The sequence below is a fragment of the Pipistrellus kuhlii genome, unplaced genomic scaffold (assembly GCF_014108245.1).
Source record: "Pipistrellus kuhlii isolate mPipKuh1 unplaced genomic scaffold, mPipKuh1.p scaffold_m20_p_7, whole genome shotgun sequence".
NCBI lineage: Eukaryota > Metazoa > Chordata > Mammalia > Chiroptera > Vespertilionidae > Pipistrellus > Pipistrellus kuhlii.
The window spans coordinates 10,945,150-10,965,469 of record NW_023425573.1 but is presented as its reverse complement, the minus strand read 5'-3'; the positions used below and the strand labels follow the sequence as shown (position 1 = coordinate 10,965,469).

Sequence of the window (20,320 nt, the reverse complement as noted above, 5' to 3'; positions counted from 1 at the left end):
TTGTTAGTCTTTAGATTTCTGTCTTGAAAAAATAATTTTCATAGCAATGTAAAGCCCAAGGAAGAGACACTCATTGGTGAACCACTGCAATAGTGTAGGTAGATGGGGAAGGGGAAGAAGACGTGAGAGATTTAGGAGGTGGAATGAAAAGGATGTGGGAACTGCTTTTACATGGCACTGGAGGACAGAGAGTGGGTGGGACTTGAACGACAGAGAGGATGACAACGTACTCAACTGGGAGGGAGTCAGACCAGAATATTCTGAGCTACATCCTCCCAGAGACATGATCTGAGTAGTACCTTTGGACACAATAAAAAAAGGGATGTATCCTCAGGCCTCCCAGAAACCCTGGCTTTTAGTTTTCATCCAACAAATTTATTGTATTACTATCTCATCGGTTCATTACTTTCAGGAAAAACTGCTCTCCTTTAATACAAATTATAGTACACCTAATCATTTTCCAGATCCACTGAGTTGACCTTCATCCTGACTAGAATGGGATTGGAGCAGAGAGGTCGGGTGGAGTGGAGCAAGCAGAGGGCTGAGGCATGGAGTGACTTACAGCATCTCCAGAGCAGGACTGGGAGTGGACATTAGGCCAGGCTGAGCCAGCTAGGGAGAGGTTTGAGGAGCTGGATGTTGGTCCAAAGACATTACCTGTGAGTGCTGATTTTGTCCATGATCTCTGATTTCAAATGATTTTTCCTACCAAACATCTCATCTCCCAAGGTGACGGAAATCTGCTCCCTATTTCGAAAGAGGCGATAGCCGGGGCTCACGTTGATCACTTCCTAGGCAACAGGGTGGGAGGTAAGAGAATATTGCAGAGAGCTGAGAGTCCTCCAAATCCGTGAGTGCCCCTCTCACATCTACAAACAGAGACTTGAGATGGACTATGACCTCCCCAGTTACCACTCACCCTCGTATCTCCATATTTCTCTCCTGAGATCCAATCCGAAGACTCAACTAGATCCTGGATGTCTCCCTATGCCTTTCAAGCTCAACATTTCCAAAATCCAGCCATTAACACCCACTGCACATTCTACACCCAAACCTGTTCCTCCTCTATGTTCTCTGTCGTGTCCAGAAGTGAAGCTAAAACAAATTGACATGAGAAAATGCTTAGCACAGCTGCAAAAAACTTTCTTTACTCAGTTCCTTCTCTGTCCCCCGTCAGATGCAGGGCTACCAGCTGCCATAGGTCCAGATGCGAGTTGTGCAGGACACCCCTGCAGGCCACAGGTCCGGGCACTGTTATCTCCTAAAAGTATCTCATCCTCATCCTCTCCTCTCCCAGCCTTGCCCGATGGAGCCGGAGGCTACCACCATGTGTCTCCTGGGCTCTGGAGCTAACTTCCCAGCGGGCCTCTCCACCTTCAATCTGGCTCTCCTAAGTTCATCATCCTCTCCACCTGGAGGGCTGTGACATTTTGGTTTACTTTTTTCCTGCCCATTAAGGGATCGCATGATTCTTTGAAGGGGGTTAGGAGAGAAAGGAAAATAGATAAAAGCAGAAAGTAGTAAAAGTACCAATTATATCCCACCAGAGGGTGTGCTTTCTCTTCCCCCCCCCCCCCCACCAAATGTAAATCTTATCTGGTCACATGCCTGTCAGACCCATAAAGGTTCCAAGACATCAAAAGGTTTGGGCCCAAACTTCTAGGAAGGTGTCAAGATCCTTCAGGGTTTGCTCCCTATCTCCTTCTCCAATGTGCTCCTACCCTGCCCCCTCTTATGCCCTGGCGGCCCCTTGCTCAGCATGTGTGGATTCCCAAGTAGAACAGAGGGTTTCCTACCCCTGTGCATGAGTTGTCTCCTGTCCTGGACTGACTGTCACCACCTCGTTTTCTTGGGACACTCTCCTCACCCTACGCAAGGCAGTGAAGAGGTCATTAAACACTCTCTCTGGGGTCTGGCAGAGCTGAGTTCAAGTCCTGGTCCTACACGATGTGCAGTAATTCCAGCACCTCCTCATAGGATCATTGCAAAGATTCAATGAAGTCAATACATGTAAAAGGCCCATGCCTGCACACAGTAGGTACTCAATAACTGTATATCCCCACAACCCTCTTTCCATTTTTACTTACAGAAGGTAAACTAGTGCTCTCCTCTTTTTTTCCTAAACGGATTTTCACTCTGCAAGAGAAATGCATGCTCAGAAGCAACCAGAGAGCAAGGAGAAGCTCCAAGATCAGCTGTGCCCTGACCCCACCACTCATCTGCAAAATGTGACATTCCTAGGATAATCTGTGTGGCCCTTCAGTTCTTAAAAATATACTTTAGAAAATAGAGAATATTTAGTGGTCCAGAGACCATTGGTACATAGGTTGTAATAAAATGGCAGGTAGTGGAAAACTGGGAAATCAACTAGTCACGAGTCTAATAGTAGAACCATTCTTAAAATAAGGGCCAAGAAGCTTGGAGTGAAATTCAAAGGGATGGTGCATAATCATAAATGCACACATTTTTTTAGTGACATATATGTTGTCTCTCCAATCACTTTTATTTCTCATTTGCACCAGAATTCCATGTTTGGGGACCCCGAAATTGCAAGGTTAATTCAGGATAAGCAAAGTGTTACTATTTTGAGATCTGGTACTAACCCTGATCATAATAAATTTTTGTTTCAGGTACAGAAACATGAGTATATTATCAGGTACCCAAATATCAAAAAAGTATTTATAAGGAAGTTCACCTAGAAGGTTGAAATATTAGAGTAAGAGTAACCACCTTCTGATGTGCTGACAAAGATAGGTAGGCCTCTCCCCTTGACCTCCACACATTACACATGTACACAACCATTGGGCAAATGCTGTGTTGAGAGACAACTAAAATCTGCTCTAGCCGAAACTGGTTTTACTCAGTGGATAGAGCGTCAGCCTGTGGACTGAAAGGTCCCAGGTTCGATTCCGGTCAAGGGCATGTACCTTGGTTGCCAGGGACATCTCCAGTGGGGGTCGTGCAAGAGGCAGTTTCTAACTCTCTATCCCTCTCTCTTCCTCTCTGTAAAAAAAAAAAATATATATATATATATATATATATATATATATATATATATATATATATATATATATATTTTAAATAAAAAGTAAATAAAATCTGCTCTAGAAGTTCCAGTTCCCCACAATCAAAACAACCACAGTATCAGTAAGGGCTGTGGAGTCAGTTACTAGGATGCGACTGGTCCAGAGTCTGTGTCTGACTCTGGATGTGGGCAGTGGGGTGGGAAGGACTTTTCCTGGTGGAAGCAGCTCCATCTTAGTTAATAACTATCAGTCTGGTTTAGATCCCACATTTCCCACCCCCACAGGGGGCCTCCAGATAAGCACTGAGAAAACCATTCCAAGGATTTGGCTACCTTAGAGGTGACCACCAACCTTTGATTTTAACTTTCACTGACAAAAAAAAAAAAAAAAAAAAAAAAAAAAAAAAAAAGTCTATGTGTTAAGAAATGGGCATGAGTGCATAATATACATTAATATTTCAATAAGGTCCACATGTAATTTAAGATTTAAAATAATTTAAAATGCAACTTAAATCAACCAAATGTTCCTAATTCAACTGTCCACAATGGATAATTTGGTTTGTTTTCTCTGAATTTAGGAAAGCCTTGTTTGGAAACCTCTGGATGGCCCAGGTGTCATTAAAAAACTGACCATGGATTTGAGTTTATGCCATTTTTTGCTTTTAGTTAATCTCATTGAACAAACTGAGACCTTCCACAGCATTGTTTTAACTTTGGAACTACTATGTGGCTACATAGATACTCATTTTGTCAGAAAATGATGCTTCTCTCACTGAAAAGAAAAAGGAAAGGTTGATCCAGAATGACTCATCTTTATTCTTTTTGTCCTTGTCTACCTGTTACTCTGATTACAATGACCTAATTTTGATACTTTGTTGACATCGATGAAAGCATTTCACATTTTCTTATTTAATGGATTCAATGAGTAGTTAATATATGCAAACCATAGTGCTCTGTACCAAGAGAAATGGAATGAGATGTGTTAGTTTTATTTAAGATATGAAAAAAGGCACATAAATACTGAAACCAGATGAAGAAAAAGAATTAAAGTGCCATAGAGAAGTACAGATAAAGAGATTTTCTAATTGTGTCTCTAAGGGATTGCGAGCACTCTGCCACTGCCATTTTTCAAGGCCTCTGATGTATACAAAATCAAAATCAAAACAAACCCCAAGAATTGCTAAAATAGGGTTATAAAAATTGAGTTATAGTTCAGGTTTAAGAATTGAAAACTTTTGGAGGCGGAGCTTGAAGATGGTGACCGAACAGACGGACTTGTTCTGACCCTGGTCCCAGAACAGATAAAAGCAGCGTCTGAGTCGCTCAGGGAATGTTGATTGGCAGCTAAGGGGCAGCTGAACTCTCAAGGAAGGTAAGGAAGGGTCCGCTGGACAGGATTTCCTGACCAAGCGGCCAGCACTGCGGTGGTGGCGGCGACCTCTCCCGGAGCTACGGGCTCAGAGGGAAGGCTGCGCCATTTTACCAGGAAAGGAGGATCTTCTCTGAGGCTTGGAAAACCCACAGCGGAGGAGTCCATCAAGCAGCTGTGACGCCCCAATCGGCGCAAACACGTGAGGGAGTTCTTCAATCACCCACCGAAAGGTCAGAGTTTGCGGGGATAGCCTGAGGGTTCTGGGTCCCATGGTGCAGGCAGCGATGGTAGCCGCGGAGCTCCCTCGAGGCCCTGCCCCAGAGTGCCGCGCGGCAGCCCGCACCTAGCTGCGCCCAAAGAAGGCTACAGCGAGAATCCTGCCCGGCGACACCCAGTGCTGGGTTTGGCATAATCTTCCCCAGAAGCGGGACTTTTTTAAAACGCCAGGGGACACGGGACAGATTGTTAAGAATCGCGGCTGTCCTGCCAAGGGCGGAACATCTGGACACCTTGGTGCCTGATTCCCTTCACCCCCTTGCTCCTGAATACTAGGGAAGGACTGCCCAGTTGGGCATATCCGGGGAAATTGCAGGGGGAAATTGCCTTCCTGGAAACAAGGGATCAGAGCCAGAAGAGACAGTCTGGGAGCCAGTTGGCACTCTGCCAGCTAGAGCCATAGAGAAAGAAGGCCAGAGCAACCAAAAAGACTGGGAGGTCAAACCGGAAACACTGCAACCTAGGGCTGAACTAGAAACTGCCTTTTTTTTTTTTTTTAATTTTTACTTTTAATTAATCAAAAATAAATGGACACAAATAACTAAGATATAGCCTACTTAAAATTAAGGACTACCTTACAAAACTGAGGTGCAGTGGAATGCTGGGAACTGCAAGACTGTCTGGTCTGAGAATCAGGCGTGCCAAATACAATAACAGAGGAAGTGAATGACCACTACTGGACATTTTTATGCTAATTTTACTATTCTTTATTTTATTTTCATTTTTTACATCTTTAATTTTCATTTTTTAGATCTTTTACTTAAGAAATGAATTTTTTTCTTTTTTCCTTACTTGATTTTACCTTTTCAATTATTACATTTTTCAATCTCTATCATCACTATTACTACTGCTATTTTGCAATTTTTTTTTTCCTTTTTTTTTTTTACATTGGGAGCAATCTTCATTCTATTTTAATCTCTACTATAGCATTATTCAACCCTATCTCAACTCGACCCTTTTAGTCTCCTGTTTATCCTATCCCTTTCCGGCTTTAGTTTTTCCTCTATTCTTTCTGTATACCCCCTGCTAAAGCTCTCACTATACTTATAGACCTAAGTTCCAACCCCTGATCCAAGTGTATAAATACCACTCTCTGCACTATATTAACTAGTTAAAAACAAACAAACACTGTTCTCCGCTCTGTCTTTTTCTCATTGTTTGTGTGAATGTTGATTATTGTGAATTTTTATGCTTTTTAGTGAAATGGTTATGCTTATTCCTGTGTTGTTATTGTTGCTTTGTATTTTTTTTTAAATCCTGTTTTTATTACTTCTGTATATCATAACCTTACTTAATAATAGTGGATATTGTAGTTTGTATTAATCTCCAAGAATTGTTACTGGCATTGGCTGGGTTTAGTGGTGGTTCTATGGGAATTTTCCCCATATATATATATATATATATATATATATATATATATATATATATATATTGATAGTTTGTTTCCCATTTTTCTTTTAGTCTGCTTCCTCTCTCTCTCTCTCTCTCTCTCTCTCTGTCTTTCTCTCTCTCTCTCTCTTTTCTTTTTTCCCTGTTTTCCAACTTCATTTTGTCATTACTTTTTTTTTCTTCTTTTTCTATCTCTTTACCCTCTTTTTTTTATTTACTTTTTTTTTTTTAATTTTTCTTTATTTTATTTTTACCTTTCTTCCTTCTCTCCTATCCCCTAATTTGCCTTTCTTTAGTGGTCACCTTTATTAGAGGTTATTAATATTGTAAATACATTCTTGTTAAGTGCCTCTTGTATTGTACCTGGTAGTGTTGTATTTTGTACCTTTAAATCAACGCAGGAGAAGGAACACCACATAACCAGACATCCTGAAAAGAGAGACCATGGGGAGACAGAGAAATAGCCCGCACATGAAAGAAAAGCAGGCATCACCAGAAAAGGAAGTAAACAAGTTAGAGGCATGCAGCCTATCAGAGCAAGAATTCAGAGTAATGATCATAGGATGGCTAAAAAGAATGGAAGAGAAATTTGACAATAACCAAGAAGAAATGAGGAAGAACCATGGTGAATTGAAGAAGAACCAAGAGGAATTGAAGAAGAACCAAGAGGATTGAAGAAGAACCAAGAAGAAATTAAAAATGACATCACTACCATGAAGAACTCAACAGAAAGCATCAAGAGTAGACTAGATGAAGCAGAGGACCACATCAGTGAGCTAGAAGACAAGATGGAAAAAAATACCCAATTAGAGCAGCTTCTAGAAAAAAAAGATTAAAAAGCAGGAGAAGAGCCTACGGGAGCTTTGGGACAATACAAAACAAAATAATATTTGAATAATAGGGGTTCCAGAAGGAAAGGAAACTGAGGTAGACATGGGAAAAGTATTTCAAGAAATAATGACAGAAAACTTTCCTGAGATAGAGAAGAAAAAACCCACACAAATCCAAGATGCTCACAGAGTCCCAAACAAAATAAATCCCAGAAGACAGATGCCAAGGCACATTATAATTAAATTGGCAAACAACAACGACAAAGTAAGAATCTTAAAAGCAGCCAGAGAGAGACAGAAAGTTACATACAAAGGAACCCCCATCAGACTAGCAACTGATTTCTCAACAGAAACATATCAGGCCAGAAGGGAATGGGATGAAATATACAAAGTCATAAAAAGGAAGAGTCTGAATCCAAGAATACTGTACCCAACAAGGCTATCAATCAAAATTGAAGGGGAAATCAGGAACTTTACAGACAAAAAAAGACTGAAGGAATTTATCTCCACCAAACCAGCAATGCAAGAAATGCTAAAGGGTCTACTGTAAAAATAAAGAAATAGGAAGTAAAGAAGGAAAACGGGTATAGAATAAAAATGGTGTCAAATGAATACCTATCAATAATAACCTTAAATGTAAATGGATTAAATGCTCCAATCAAAAGACATAGGGTGTCAGATTGGATAAGAAAACAAGACCCATACATCTGTTGTCTACAAGAAACCCACCTCAGAAAAAAAGATGCACACAGACTGAGGGTGAAGGGATGGAAAAAAGTTTTCCAGGCAAATGGAAATAAAAAAAATTAAAAAAAGCTGGGTTAGCAATACTTATATCTGACAAATTAGATCTCAGAGTGAAGGACATAATAAGAGATAATGAAGGCCACTTCATAATACTAAAGGGAACAATCCAACAAGAAGAAATAACCCTGGTAAATATATATGCACCCAATACAGGAGCACCCAAATACATAAAAAAAACTGCTGGATGACATTAAAGGAGAGATTGATGGCAATACAATCATAGTAGGAGATTTTAATACCCCACTGTCACCCTTCGACAAATCATCTAAACAAAAAATCAGCAAAGAAATATCAATCCTAAATGACTCACTAGACCAGAAATTATTATTTCTTGAGCACAAGATGTTTACCACACTGCTCCAAGCTGATTTGCATTCTGCATGGGTTATAGTAGATCTGCCAAGAAGTTTGGAAACTCTGGGACAGATAGGCCCCTCTCTTGGTTAAGTTATAGCTCCACACCTACAGATTTGCCCAGCCAGGGCCTCCAAATATTTTGCAATGAGCATTTTGGAACACATGGGTCATGTTCTGGCTTCCAGGCAGTTCAGCAAAAACGCCTCAGCTGGAGAATTGCAAAAGTTCATGATTTGTCACCAAGGAATGAAATGTGACGCAGTAGAGCAAACTGCAGATATTTAATACCAGATGTCAATGTAAAAATTGGAAAATTGTGGCTCCGTGTCATTATCTGACTCCTGACCCACAGAAATCCACTCCAATCCAGAAAGCATCATAAGGTCTTCTTCCACTATTAAACTAGGGCGGAAATCATGCTTGTTTGCATCGAAAGGGAAAGAGAACACCTGAAATATACATTTAAAAAAACTGACATTTGTTTCTACCCCTTCCCTGAATCTGTACACTTGAGAAATCAAATGACTGCTTTAAAGGAGGGATGGACTGTTCAGGTCTCGTGTCTGTGGGGAGAGAGATCTGGGTGTGGAATGAGGAGTTGTAAGTAAGAAGCTCTGGATTAGGTGTCAGATCTGAGTGACTTTTTTACTCTCTGGAAATATAGGGCAAAGTACTTCACCTTTCTGCAGCTCATTTCCTCTTCCTAAAAATGGGTTTAACATGAATGTTCTGACCACTTCACAGGATTGTGATGAGGCTCATAGCACACAGTTTGTGTAAATACATAAAGAAACTGAAAAATTATGTACAACTAGGGAGAAAATTACCCAAGCTTTGTTATTTCAACTTGAATCCTGAGGAAGCTGAGGCTTAAAGAAACTCCTCTAAAAGTCTCTTCAATAAATGGTGCTGGGAAAATTGGAAAGCACATACAAAAGAATGAAGCTAGACTGCTACTTGACACCATACACAAAGTTACCTCAAAAATTAATTAAAGACTTAAATTTAAGACTTTAAACAATTAAATACATGGGGGTAAAAGTACCAAACTTATGGACTTTGGTCTCAGAGAGGCTTTTGTAAACTTGATCCCAAACGCAAGGGAAGTAAAAGCAAAAAACAAACGAATGGGATTGCATCAAACTAAAAAACTTCTGCCCAGAAAAAGAACCATCAACCAAACAAAAATGCAGCCAACCAAATGGGAGAAGATATTTGCAAAGAATACCACATATAAGGGGCTAATATCCAAAATATATAAAGAACTCATTCAATTCAACAACAACAATAAAACAATCTAATTTAAAAATGGGTAGATGATCTGAAAAGATACTTTTCCCAAGAAGACATACAAATGGCCAACAGATGTATGAAAAGAATCTCAATTTCACTAGTCATCAGGGAAATTCAAATCAAAACTACAATAAGCTATCATCTCACACCTGTTAGTATAGCTACTATTAATAAAATAAGAAATAATAAACGTTGCCGAAACAGGTTTGGCTCAATGGATAGAGCATCAGCCTCCGGACTAAAAGATCCTACGTTCGATTTTGGTCAAGGGTATGTACCTGGGTTGTGGGCACATCCCCAGTAGGGGGTGTGCAAGAGGCAGCTGGTCGATGATTCTCTCTCATCGATGTTTCTAACTCTCTATCCCTCTCTCTGTGAAAAATCAATAAAATATATTTTTTTTAAAAGAAAAAAAAAAGAATTGAAAACTTTTAACACAAAAAAAACTTTTAACAAAAAAAAATTATATATTTGCAAGAAAATTATAGGATTCACAAAGGGGACGTAATTCAGGGAGTCAAGGTGGCATGTTTGAGGACAGAGGCCTAGGTTAAAAGTTGACTGCTGAGCAGTTTCTTTGTCCCCATTTGGAGGTCATGTCAACATCTGCCTGGGCCTCTTCCCCAGAGTGAGGCCAGCAGCAGCAGCCCTCCTGAGTGGCTGCTCCATTCCCCTTCCCAAGTGCTGGCCAGGGCCCGAGCAGAAGCCACAATCCCCAGTGTATGTTCTTTGAATTGGTTTTAGAAGATGGGTTTTAGATGTTTCAGGGGATAAGTTGCCTTGAATGGTCTTACTGGAAAGTTGTAAATACAATTATTATAATAGGGCTTTGATAAAAAATTTTAAAATACCCACAAATAATTGGTGTTTACTGAATGTAACATTATAATGTTCTCAAGAAAAACAATTTTAAATATTAAAAAAACAAAATATTAAAATATTTAGTATTAAATATTTAAAATATTAAATATTTTTTAAATACCCATAAAGTGTTCCTCATATATTGCAAAGCCAGAGGAGGACAATATTGGCCAGGGCTAATGTTGGTGGTCAGAGTGGAGCTGGGGGTCTTAGTGAGGTCTCTCCCAACAAGAAGCACTGGTTAGCTGAGGCCTTGAGCTTTCCTGTTGAAATGGAAGTTAGATAAGATCCACAAGTGGGATCATGCCTACAGGGTGCCAGCACACAGAAGGCAGGCAACAAGGACACATTTCAGACATAGGTATTCGTGGACTCTTTATTATGAATGGATCCAATTCCCTTCAGGCTTTGCCACCATCACTCTACTGAGACGATTCCCTTCGTTGTCACCAACATGCAGGCTACTAAGTCCAAGAGAACTGCTCAGCCCTCATCTTAATTGACTAGCAACGGTTTTTAACACAATCAGACCCTCTTTCTTGAAACATTTTTGTTGTTTTGCTTCCAGAACACCAGGTAGATGATTCTTCATCTGCCTCACTAGCCACTCCTTCTTGGTGCCCTTTTCCGATCCTCTCATCTCTCCCTCCTCCCAATAGGAGTGCTCTGAGCTCAGTTCTCCCGCCTCTTCCTACCGCTGTCTCCACTCCTTGCCTTGAAGATCTCACCTGGGTGCAGGGCTCTAAGTACCAAATGTGTACCTGCAACTCAGACCTCTCAGACCTGCTTACCCAGCTGCTTACTTGACATTGCACTTGGAAATTAAGGGAGATATCAAACCGTCTAAGCCCAATTCCCTACATATATGCACCTCCTCCAGTCTTCCCAGTCACAGAAAATGGCAACTCCATCCTTCCCGTGGCTTAGACAGAACTCCTGAAGTCAGCTTTGATTCCTTCTGATTTTTTCTTCCTACTTTATAACCATCCCATTAGCAGGGCCTATTGGTTTCTACCTTTAGGATATATCTAGAATTCAACCACTTCTTACCACCTCTACTGTCTCCAACAAGGTTCAATCACCACCATCCCTTGGTGGGGTCCCTGCAATTGCACATTATCTCCCTTGGTTTCTCCCAAGGCTTCCTCTCTTGGCCACCGAAGTAAGTCTTCATTCTCAGTGCAGTAGCCAGATTAGTCTTTTCAAAACGCAAGTTGGATCGTGTCACTCTTCTCAGAATTCTCTGTGGCTTCCCAGCTGTTATGGGCTAAGTTGTGTCTACCTTTCCCCACTCCAAATTCATATGTTGAAGCCCTAACCCCAGTTATCTCACAATGTGACTGTATTTGGAGATAAGGCATCTAGGTAAAATAAGGCCATTAGGGTGGGCCCTAATCCGATCTTAATGGTGCTCTCACAAGAGAGACGAGGATGCACAGAGAGTCTAGGGAGGCACACGCACAAAGGAAAGGTCATGTGAAGAGGCAGCAAGCAAGCACCCAACTGCAAGCCCAGGAGAAAGTCCTGAGGAAACCAGCCTGCAGCACCTCGCTCTTGGTCTTCCAGTCTCCAGGTCTGTGAGAAAACATGTGTTTGTTGCTTAAGCTGCCCTGTCTTTTGTTATTGTTGTTGTCATGGCAGGTCTAGCACTGATACACCATCCCTTTCATAGTAAAAGCCAAAGTCCTTACAGTGGCCAGCAAACTTCACTGTGTAAATTTCCTTCTGCTGCTGTATAAACTACTCTAAGTGGCTTTGAACAATGGCAATTTATTATCTTTCAGTTTTAAGGTCACGTCTGCAAGGGGCTTCACTGGGTAGAAATCAGGGTGCTGGCTGGGTTGTATTCCTCCTGGAGGCTCTAGAAGAAAACCCGTTCCCTTGCCCACTTTTCTCCATCTTCAAAGCCAGTAGTTGCACACTCCTAACTCTGCTTTTATTGCCACATCTCCTTCTCTGGCTTCCTCTTTCACATATAAGGACCTTTATTGTTACACGTGGCCCGGCTAGATAATCCAGGATAATCTGTCACGGTCAGCTGTTCAGCAAACATAATTTCATCTGTCATCTCAATTGCCCAAAAGCAGCAAATAACAGAACATGGTCACAGATTCCAGGGATTAGTGTACAGACGTCTTTGAGGAACCATTATTATGCCAACCACATTCATCACCTCTGTTACTTCTCTGAGCTCATCTCCCACCACTCTATCTTCACGTCCTCCATTCCCACCACACTGGTCTCTTTGCTTTCCTGGAAAAGGCGAGGTGTGCCAAGCGAGTTCCTCACAGCCCTTGTACTTGCTGCTCCCTCTGACAGGAGTACTTGGCCCAGATGTCAGTGTGGCTCCCACTGTCCCCTTTACAGAGGGACTTGCCCAGCCATCCATAAAGTCATGACTGTCAACTCCAAGAGAGCAGAGGCTCTCTTGTGGTCACTGCTGTTTCTTGAACCTAGAAAAGTGCTTAGCAAATATATTCCAAATAAATAAACAGAATACAAAGACTCGCGCAAAGACAAAATTAAGTTATATTTATAAGCTTATAAAATATTGGTAAATTTTTAAATTTATAAGTAAAAACAGAGTTGCAATTTATAAACAATCTTAGACACAGGAAAGTAATCCAAAAAAGGGTGAAACACCACCAATGGGAGGCTCTTTGCCTTTAACAGGCATCAATAACTGTGCCCCTTTAGGGTAGGAAACAGTTGTTAGGGCACCTGAGCTGAAAGCTCATTTGTGGTGATTCTGCAAGCTGTGGGCACAGAGGGCCACAGAATCTATCTGTAAGATCTGAAGTTTGAGGGAAAGCACAGTGGATTCTGGCAATCCTCTGACATTCGTGACAGCAATGAGTTCAAGTCTCAGGCAAAGGTGTGAAGGCCAAGGAAGGAGACTGTTTTATTCACATACCTCGAACCATTCCCACCCCACACACATGCAGATACTTACCTTGGGGGGACAGCAGGTTTTGTTGGTGGTTGGACATAATTTTGTTTTTTTGAAGCCGGAGGAAGAGGAGCTAGCCTGAAAGGTAAAAACAGACAGCAAAAAGAGAGAACTGGAAATTCAGAAATCTGTTTAAGTACTCCCAGAGGAAGTACCCCTCCACAGTGACCCTGAATTAGGAAATATGGGCTGACAACAGATGATCTTTGGCAGCCTCCGGCTGAACGCCTTGGCACTTGCTCACTGTCCTCAGGGGTCCCCGGTTGGCAGCACAGTTTGTCCCCCAGTTCCCAAAGCCCGTGGTCCCGTATGGAGGGGCAGCTGCCATGGGGCCTTTTGGTTGCAAGCCCTCCTCTCTCTGGTCAACCGACTCTGAGATTCCTTCTTTCAGTGACACTACGCCTAGGCAGGACTGGCAAGAGCAACGTACAGCTAACGGGCTGGCAGGGAAAGCCGCGCAGAGCTAGGCTTTCTGGCCCCCTCGGGATCTTCCCTACCAAATTGTTTTGGAAATCTTGTGAGAGAAAGAAGGCTGCAAATGGACCCCAAGCTCCCAGCCTCGACCATCCCAGGCAATCCTTACTTGGTCTTCTGTGTGCAGGTCTTTCTTGATGGCTGAGGGGTCTTGATTAGCTTCCGTGGCCCCAAGTTCCAGGGGTCCCAGCAGGTGCAGTAGATGAGAGGGTTGGGGTACATGGTAGGAGGTCTGGGGCAGTCTTAGCTGCTAGGTCAGGAGGCCCTTGCTGAAATGGGAGGAGAAGAGCAGAGTCACACCATTCAGTCAAAGCAACAGTGCATAGAGATAAATTGTGATGAACCCAGGGAAGGCCCAAAGCACGGATGGAAGATTCTGGAGGCTGTTGATCTGGTTCAGGGTCTTAACTATAGAATCACAGCTCTTTCCTTGCCATCTCCGGCTTGACTTGAAAGCAGTTTAAGATTTGCTATAACTGAGTGTTTACTGTGTGAGCCAGGTTCATAGGAAGTGATCGATTATTTTTTTCTTTTTAAATATATTTTTATTGATTCCACAGAGGAAGGGAGAAGGAAAGAGATAGAAACACCAATGATGAGGGGGAATTTTTGATTGGCTGCCTCCTGCACACCATACACAGAGGATAGAGCCCACAATCTGGGCATGTGTCCTGACGGGGAATTGAGCTATGACCTCCAGGTTCATAGGTCAGCACTCAACCACTGAACCACTCTGGCTGGTTTTCACTACCCGTTTACAGATGAGGATATTGAGGCTTAGAGAGCTCGTGGAGGTAGCAAGTTACTGAGTAAACATAGTCTACCTGACTCCTAAGCCTTTGCTCTTTCATCAGGTCACATTAACTCTTACTGACGTAAAGAGAAATCCCTATGGCAAGACCTGCACAGGGATTTTCCACACAGAACTTGGTGTGGAAAATGAGCTCTGTTATTCAGATTAAACTGGATCTCCCAGCTACTCATTCCTGATCACCTGCCTGGGTCACAGTGAAAACTATCCCTTTTTGGCCCTGTTTAAAAAAATAATAAAAAATAAAATAAAAAAATATATATTATATAGGTTTTATTTATATATGTTATATAATATATATGTTATATATATGATATATATGATATAATATATATGTTATATATATGATATATATGATATATATATATAACAACAAAAATCTCCCCACTATGAAAACTTGCGTGAAAAACAACTATCAGATAAACATGATTACACTTGTTTATTATCCCTCCTCCGGCCCCTCCTCCCCTCCTACCCCTCCTCCCCTTCCCCCCGAGGAAAGGGCCCATCCTGAGGGTCGCCCTTCGGAAGTGCTGCCTTCCCGCCGCCACTCCCTGCCTGCGCCTCTGGCCCGGGGCCCTCTCCGTGCCGCCCTGGGTCCTGGCCAGGCAACTTGTCCGCAATGGGAATTGGATAACTATTTGGGTTAGTGAACCGGCGCAACGAGGAGAAACAGATTGTCAGGTGTAACTGTGAACATGTAAGGGCCATGACAACATTATATTGCAAATCAGGACTTAAAGGGGCCAGCCGACCGGCGGCGCCGCTTACTGAGCCTGCGGACGCCCCCGCACCCGATTTGGGAGGCGGGAGGCCGCAGCGGCGGCTGTGAGCGGCGCCCAGCGGAGGAGCCCCTCCCGCGGGCCAGGTGCTTCGAGGAGCAGCTGCCCCGGCCCCGCCTCCTGGGACTGTCGATGGGGCGCGGACTTGCGGATTTGCGCAGGCGCAGGTCTCGGCGCGCTCAAGTCTCTCTAAGGCGCACGCAAGTTTTTCCCGCGCATACGTCCCCTGCGTCCCCTGCGTCCCCTGCGTCCCCTGCGTCCCCTGCGTCCCCTGCGTCCCCTGCGTCCCCTGCGTCCCCTGGCTGCTCCGAGGCCGGATATCCGGGGAGAGCGCCGTGCGGAGAGTGATAGGACGGCTGAGAAGGCGTGGAGTGGGCGACGGTAAGGTAAATTGTGGCAAAAAAACCCACACAAAACGAAACACAACAAAACAAAAAACAGCTCACAAAACAAACTCACAAAAACCCCAAACCCGAAATGCATACTTATTTTACAGTACAACTACTCAATGGAGTTTTACTAGATTTTGACTGACCCCTTGAAAGCCTATAGAAACCTGAGGAAACACGCCCAGGAACAAAGGTAGGACATGGTATGTGTACAATGGTACAATTATGTAGAAGTATGTACCTACACAGAAAAGGATGAGAAAAGAATATACTAAAAAAAAAAAAAAAAAAAAAAAAAAAAAAAAAAAAAAAAAAAAAAAAAAAAAAAAGAAGAAGAAGGAGGAGGAGAAGGAGAAGGAAAAGAAATTGGGCTAGAATGCGAGGATTATGACTTTTCTCCCCTCCACAACATTGTTTACTAAAATTCTCCCTGGGCTTTGGAGTCAGGTGGGCCTGACTGCACAAAGGCTCCGTTTATCAGCCGTGGGGCCTTAGAAATGAGCTTTTCCTGCCCTGTCCTCAGGCTCAGAGCCTGGTCTCTTCCCGGAGGCCCCTCTGCTCGGGGAATGGGGGTGTCAGCAGTGCGTGGCCTTGCACACCTCACCTCAAAGGCTGTCCACTGTGTTTAGGAATAATATGAACCCCCGTGGTATTTTGTTTACAGAAGCTTTTCTTTTAAAATATTTTGGGGGGAAGAAGGGGAGGAGATAGGTTTATTTGTGTGTGTGTGTGTGTGTGTGTGTGTGTGTGTGTGTCAAATTAAACTCATTGTAAAGAAAATTAAAATCTGATGGAAGTAAAATTTATCCAAAATGCTAACATCTAGGAAGGACCATTGAAAATATTTTGGTTAGTGTCTTCTAGAATTCTCTCTAGTCTAGAGAAGCAGATTTATATAATTATTTGTAAATGGGAACAAATTCTTATGTTCTTTTTTAAATAATGAGGTTCTTTGAATATCAGTAAGTATACATATGTCATTTTAAAACTTGATTACTGTGGAGAAATTTTTAAATGTTCAAAAGTAGAGAAAAAAAATGAATTCATCTGTCACAAGATTCAACAGTTAGCAATTTGTGACTAATCTGTTCATCTATACCCAGGCCATTCCTGCAACATCAGATTATTTTAAAGCAAATTTAAAGTAAATATATAATTTTTAAATTACACTTAAAGAAAATCTTGAAAGCAAGTCTGTGATTTGTTTGTATATTATGGCTTAATTTATGTTTTATGAGTGTATTCATTTATAGTTTTTCTATTTTTAAAATTAATTTTTGTTTTTTCCCTTTCATTTTGTTTTGTTCCCTACCCAACCCTCCCCCCTTACATTTTTAACCAGTTTTGTATTGATGAGCATTTTGTTTCCTGTTATAAACAATGCCATGGTGTGCATTCTTTTGCTCAAAAAGTAAAGTCCTTTCTCTCCAAACACCCATGGGGTTGATACTTGAAATATATAACAACCGGTAAGACAATCAGAATAGACATTGTTACAGGGCTAGAACAGGGTCCGGAAGGACCCCACTCCTGCCCCCATGCCAGGCTACAGTAACCTCTTAGTTACTGAATCATGAGGAAGTTTGGGGGTGCCCAGGGAGGAGTTGGGGCAACCCAGGTGGCAAGGAGGATATTTGGGGGTCTTGGACAATGTATACATACAACCCGTGTGGCTATTTCAATAACTGTGCATACCAACTAAACACCAACCTTCCACTTCCAGTACTTTTCCAAGAGGTACCACTGTTAGTATTTTTAGTGTCCTCCCAAAAATATATATAACATTTATCTAAATGAGAGCATACTTTACACCCTCTGTTACATACCCTCTTTTTGCATGAGAGGATATGTAGTAGATAGTTCCTTATCAGCATAGCTAGATCTCCTACACAGTGGCTTGACGTTGCACTGTATGGCTCTAAGAATACTAGTAAGGGTGTGTGTGTGTGTGTGTGTGTTTGTGTGTGTGCATTCATGTGTGATTTAGGATTTTTTTCCTCCCCATTCTTTTCTTGCATCTCTCCCTGATGGTTTTACCTGAGGCTAAGTGGACTGAAAGTGCCACCTGGTGGTCATCAGTGAGCCAGCTGAGCCTTCAGAAAGGTCACTGGTATTAATCAGAAGAAAATAGTTATATAAAACATCTTTTCTGAAGAACTTACCTTGGTCTGCCCAAAGATTTGTTTTTCCCAGAGGGTTTCTTCCTAAGTCAAGAGTCTTAATGACATCACAATGTTAGAGAGAAACTGTTTCCCATCCGCACAAAATCAAAATTCATTTTAAGTCAAATCCCGAGGTTCCAGAACTTCAGACTTTAGTGATCATTCCACGTGATTGAAATGCCAAAGCAGAAAATTCGGAGTATGTGTGGCACTGACAGACTTCCAGGGAATCCAGTCACAGGCTTTTACCAAGGTTGAGCTGGCACGAGCTGATTGTCCCTTCTAAAGACAAACAGTTTGTCTTTCAGTATTGCAACGAAAGTCAAACTAGGGGAGAAAGTCACCCCTGTATTCAGACTTTCTTGACTTGGCCCTTTTGAGTTGTGAGGTTTGTCCTTAGTAGATGATTGGGGAAGGTTTGTTTCTTTCATTGCTATGGAAACAGAATGACAAGGCCTCCTTTGCTGAGGCACTCTGCTCTTAAAGAGATAAGGCTGGAGAAGCAGCCAGTTAAATTCTCAAAGACATAAAATACACATTAAGATATACTTTTAGAGGATATAGAATTAAACAGCACTCCTAGGCTTAATTGGCCTGTCACTGTAGTTGCCAGGCAGAATCTATGATGAGTTTAAGCTTCTCTAGTTGGCTCACAGAAACCAAAAACTCTAAAGGAGGCATTTTCCTCCTTGAATTTCAAGCTTTGCTATAAAAGTTCAAATCCCCAAGGGCAGGAGTCACTTTCAGTTCCTGGGAGTTCAGATTTTTCCCCCCCTAAGGCTGCTTTTTCTCATTATTGAAAAAAAAGCGTATAGACCAGTGGCTTTCATTTTATTTTACTGAAATACAAAAGAAATATATTTTAGCCCAGCCGGTATGAGCATAAATCTATGAACCAGGAGGTCAGTGTTGGATTCCCCCTCAGGGCACATGCACGGGTTGTGGGCTTGATCCCCAGTGTGGGGTGTGCAGGAGTCAGCCAATCAATGATTCTCATCATTAATGTTCCTATCTCTCTCTCCCTCCCCCTTCCACTCCGAAATCAATTTAAAAAAAAGAAATATTACAAAAATATAAAAAAGTATATATTACACTTTATAGTAAGTTGTATGAAATCATACCCTGGTTACATACTATTATCATCTATTTTTTTCCCTTTTACTTAAAATGATAGTTGATTATAAATCACATAGATTGATGTCCTGATCCACTGATGGATCACAACCCATAGTTTACAAACATTGATATAAACTCATCCATTCATTCTACTCCACGTTATTATCTGCTGTGTGCCAGGCACTTTTGTGAGGTGGAGAATCAGTTCCTGTGCTCCATAGAGCTTAGAGACTAGTGGGGGAAACAATACATTCAACAAAAGCACAATGAGGCTTGCAAACCAGACGCAGTGGGATTGTGTGGCAGGATTTCTCTCCTAATGAGGCAGACAAGTTTTAATCAGAGGAGTGGTCTGACTAGTTTTGCATATTAGAACGGTCATTTTGACTGCAATGTAGAGACACAATTGGAGGGGCCAAGACAGGCAGGGGAACCAATTTTAAAAAAATGTATTTTATTGATTTTTTACAGAGAAGAAGAGAGAGGGATCAGAAACATGATGAGAGAGAAACATCAATCAGCTGCCTCCTGCACACTCCGTACTGGGGATGTGCCCGCAGCCAAGGTACATGCCCTTGACCAGAATCGACCTGGGACCCTTCAGTCTGCAGGCCATCACTTTATCCACTGAGCCAAACCGGTTAGGGCAGGGAAACCAATTTGGTGGTCAAATGAGGCACAATGGTGGCCTTAACTGAGGGAGCAGAAGTGGGATACAACAGATGTTGGGGTGAAGAGGCAACGATGACTCCTTGGTTTCTAACTTAAACAACTGAGTAGTTGGCAGTGCCATTTATTGAGATGGGAGAGTCTGGCGATACACAGGCTCCGGGGAGTAGAGCCCCACTTCAGGCTTGGACATGTTGAGTTTGAGATGCCAGCGAAACCTCCAAGTGGAGATATCTATTACATGTTTAAGAATTCCAGGAAGAGTCTGGGCTGGAAACACATCAGGAGTCTTCAGAGTAGATATTAAAAGCCAAGAGTGGATCCCATCACCCAGGGAAAGGGTGTTGTGTAAGAAGAGGGTCTAGAACAAAGCCTTGAGGAACACCAATATTCCTAAAAGGTGAGCCAGCTGTTAGTTCTAGCATGTACAACTATCTCTTGAATGAAAGTGGCTTAAATCAAAGAGGTTCATTCATTTTATGAACTACAAAGTATGGAGGTAGTGCTACCAGAACTGAAGCAGACTCAGCAATGTCATCGAAGAGCTGGGTTCTTTTCATATTTCTGTCACGCAACCTCAGTGCGCTGAGGGGAATCTTGTGGTTGCAACTCCAAGCACCATGAGCAGACTTGATGGAGACAACCTTTAAAAGCTAAGAGGGAGGGAAAGAAGTTACAGAGAACAGTGGATCGATTTGACTAGTCACCTAGTCAAGTCCATCTCCAGCTAGAGACTAGATATTTCATTTGAGCCTGT

General features: G+C 42.1%; 1 protein-coding gene across 1 annotated transcript in view; it reads right to left on the bottom strand.

The window, feature by feature from the left end:
• The window catches only part of FLACC1 (flagellum associated containing coiled-coil domains 1), a 39,574-nt gene extending 24,281 nt beyond the window's left edge, over positions 1–15,293 (bottom strand). Inside the window, exons 1-5 of the mRNA XM_045575485.1 lie at positions 15,217–15,293; positions 13,744–13,903; positions 13,164–13,238; positions 2,088–2,136; positions 658–791 (exon numbers count right to left, since the gene is read on the bottom strand). Of these exons, the coding sequence (XP_045431441.1) occupies positions 658–791; positions 2,088–2,136; positions 13,164–13,238; positions 13,744–13,856 (371 nt within the window). The 5' untranslated portion in view covers positions 13,857–13,903; positions 15,217–15,293. The remainder of the gene's footprint in view (positions 1–657; positions 792–2,087; positions 2,137–13,163; positions 13,239–13,743; positions 13,904–15,216) is intronic.
• Positions 15,294–20,320: the final 5,027 nt, after the last annotated feature.